We start from the raw sequence: 2850 nt of genomic DNA on the forward strand, positions 1-2850 counted from the left end.
TATTTATGTCTATATTTATATATATTTATATACGGTGACTGAAATTAATGACTAAAATGAATGTACATATAGTCTAACTATATATATATATTCTAAAGTAGATAATTATTTGATGGGAAAAAGGAGTATCACTTGTAGCTTTGTATGGCAGAGGCGTAGGTGTAGCTCCCAACCTAATTCGGTGCCCCCATGTCGCCACTAGGCAGCCATGAGCCCATGAGCCAACACACACGCCATGCCTTCAAATTTTGATGCATCATAATATTAAATGCAGCAACCACCGTTCCCTTCTCCACATTTGCCATTATTATCGCATTTCAAGCCAAACTTCAACATCAGTACCATGCATAGGATATGCTGCACACTTGGCACTTAGACACACACCATGCCCACATTTCTATATATCCCAACATTTGCCACGCAAGTGATGTCATTGTACAAGATATAAATGCACGCACCAACTACCCCTCTCATCAATTTATCATATTGTTGGGAAATAAAGGATGAAAATTAACTAAAGACACAAGTATTTTTATTTATAACATATTAGAATTAGAGAGTAAGCACAAGAGAAAGAAAGAAGAGATTGAAAAATTCACATAAACTACATTACTAAATTGAAATGCATTGAACAATAACGGGAGCCCCATACTGTGGCGTAAGAGTAAGACGGGCACATGGAGCATGAGAATAAGAAGGCGAAAGATGGAGTGAGAAATGTTGAAGAATCATAGCCAGAGCCATCTTTGATTCCAAGTGGGCAAAATTTTGGCCAGGGCAGATTCTTGGGCCCCAACCGAATGGATAGAAAGCATTTTGATCCTTAGAAGCTTTTGAAATCCCTTGGCTAAACCTCTCTGGGTTGAACTCTTGTGGATTCTCCCAATATCTCCCATCATGATGGAGAAGCAACAATGGTAAATATAGCTCCACCCCTGCTGGAATTGCCATGCTTCCTACCGTCGTTTCACACGTTGTGTACCGAGAAATTACTGGTACAGGTGGATATAGTCGCAAAACTTCCAACAATATCATCGACACCTGCAAAATAATTCAGCAGTTGATTTTTTGTGTACACATCGTATTTAATTATATTTTACTATTTAGACCTATACTTTTCCTTAGTAATATGATTAGTTACTCAGTAAACGAGACTTACTATCTTGAGGCGGTTTATGGCTTCAAAATCGGGAGGTATTTGTTCTTTGCCGAAAAGATCTAATACCTCTTGTCTTGCTTTTTCTTGCCAATCAGGGTGTATAGATAAAACTACCATGGTCCACGCAAGCAGGTTCTTTGTGGTGACTTGGCCAGCAAAGTAGAACAACTTGCATTCCTCAATCACGTCCTTGGTTGTTAGAGACTTTCCTACTTCTCTTGATTCCAGTAGAATGCTTATTAAATCATTACTACTCCGCCCTTCTGATTCATCTTCTTTCATTGCGTGCTCTTTCTTCTTAATCATATCCATCAATATATCTTTGATTTGAACATCTAACTTGTATCGTTTCTTGTTCTTCTTTGTTGGTATAAATCTATTTACACATGAACATTAGTAGACCACAAATACAAATATATATACATCATTTTAAATTTAAATTAAATTCAAAATGTTATCAGTCACCAATATATGTATTCTTTAACTCATTTTTAATGTTATTTTATATTTTAGTATGGATAGTTAATTTTTCTGTAGGCGTATAGATTATGTGAGAGACACAGACCTGAAACCAGGGATGTAGATGTTGGTGAGGGCATCATGCACCAAGATTGCAATCTCCTTTTGTATGTCGAAGATTCTCTTTCCTTCTTTGTAGCTGCTACCGAAGGCTGCTCGAGCAATAACATCACCCGTGAGAATGTCCAATTCAGAAGTGACATCCAACTCAGAGGATCCATTGTTTTGTTCCACGAATTTTTGCCACCGTTCAATCATGGTACAACAACTGTACGAAAATGCCGGAAGCATTGCCTATAAAATTAAAAATAAAATCTGAAGGATTAGTAATTACTACTGATGTAACAAGTATGTTGGTTAATACTTATTAGTTTGTTACCTTCAACTTGTCGAGGAGAAATGCAGATGTAACGGCTTTTCTGCGTTGAGACCATTTTTCTCCCTCGAGGGAAGTCAAACCCATGGTTAGGAGCTTAATTAAGGGGTCACGCGGCGGCTTAATAAGCTGACCGTTCTTGTTTGATAAGATCAAACGGGTAAGTTCTGCGTCCACTATTATCACTCTTGCTTTTCTTCCAAACCAGCATACTGAAACTTCTCCTACATAAAAACAAATTCGATTCCAGAGAGTTGAAATTAAATGATAGAAATTTGGATGGGGGTGTGTACGTACCGTATTTTCGAACCATTTTGTGAACGAAAGGGAAGACTCGTGGGACGATTTGGTGGTTGAGATTGATAGGCTTTGATGCTGCTTCGCGAGCACACTTATTCATTTCTGGGATGTCACCCTTAAAAGGTTTGTAACAAGTCCCTTTAATCCCTTGCTTCTTCAATAACTTCTCTGTACTTGTTGGTTTCCACCATATGCTATGCACAAGTTTTACCAAGATATACAAAACTAGAAAACCAAAACACCCCGCCATGCTTTCTAATAACATGTATTCATCTTCTTCCATCTTCTCTTGGATCTTTATTTCTAATAGCATATTCTCTTATGTACTATTACATACTCTTCATTTTCGTGTGCCACACTCTGTAGTCTGTACTACTGGTCTACTATGACTCTTCTTGCTTCTCACGCCTTCCTTCTCACGCCTTTAATTTGTTTAGAATTAACGTCCTTCTATTTTACACACTAATTTAAAATTAATATATTTATTTAATTATTT

At 37.3% G+C, this 2850-nt stretch overlaps 1 protein-coding gene across 1 annotated transcript; it reads right to left on the bottom strand.

Annotated features, from left to right (window-relative positions):
- LOC107623710 (cytochrome P450 CYP72A219) lies at positions 505 to 2774 on the bottom strand. The gene is made up of 5 exons (XM_021113265.1): positions 2352 to 2774; positions 2058 to 2278; positions 1725 to 1972; positions 1160 to 1535; positions 505 to 1041 (listed from the first exon to the last, which is right to left on the bottom strand). The coding sequence occupies exons 1-5, from the start codon at positions 2665 to 2667 to the stop codon at positions 613 to 615; spliced, it is 1590 nt and encodes a 529-aa protein (XP_020968924.1). The 5' UTR covers positions 2668 to 2774; the 3' UTR covers positions 505 to 612.

Source organism: Arachis ipaensis, chromosome B10 (assembly GCF_000816755.2).
Source record: "Arachis ipaensis cultivar K30076 chromosome B10, Araip1.1, whole genome shotgun sequence".
NCBI classification, from domain to species: domain Eukaryota; kingdom Viridiplantae; phylum Streptophyta; class Magnoliopsida; order Fabales; family Fabaceae; genus Arachis; species Arachis ipaensis.

Bases quoted from the DNA above. Each gene is read 5' to 3' on its own strand.
- LOC107623710 (XM_021113265.1), bottom strand. From the start codon at position 2,667: ATGCTATTAGAAATAAAGATCCAAGAGAAGATGGAAGAAGATGAATAC. The intron at 1,973-2,057 runs GTAACAAACTAA...TTAATTTTATAG, and splicing joins TTCTCCTCGACAAGTTGAAG to GCAATGCTTCCGGCATTTTC. The intron at 1,536-1,724 runs GTCTGTGTCTCT...ATGTGTAAATAG, and splicing joins ATCTACATCCCTGGTTTCAG to ATTTATACCAACAAAGAAGA.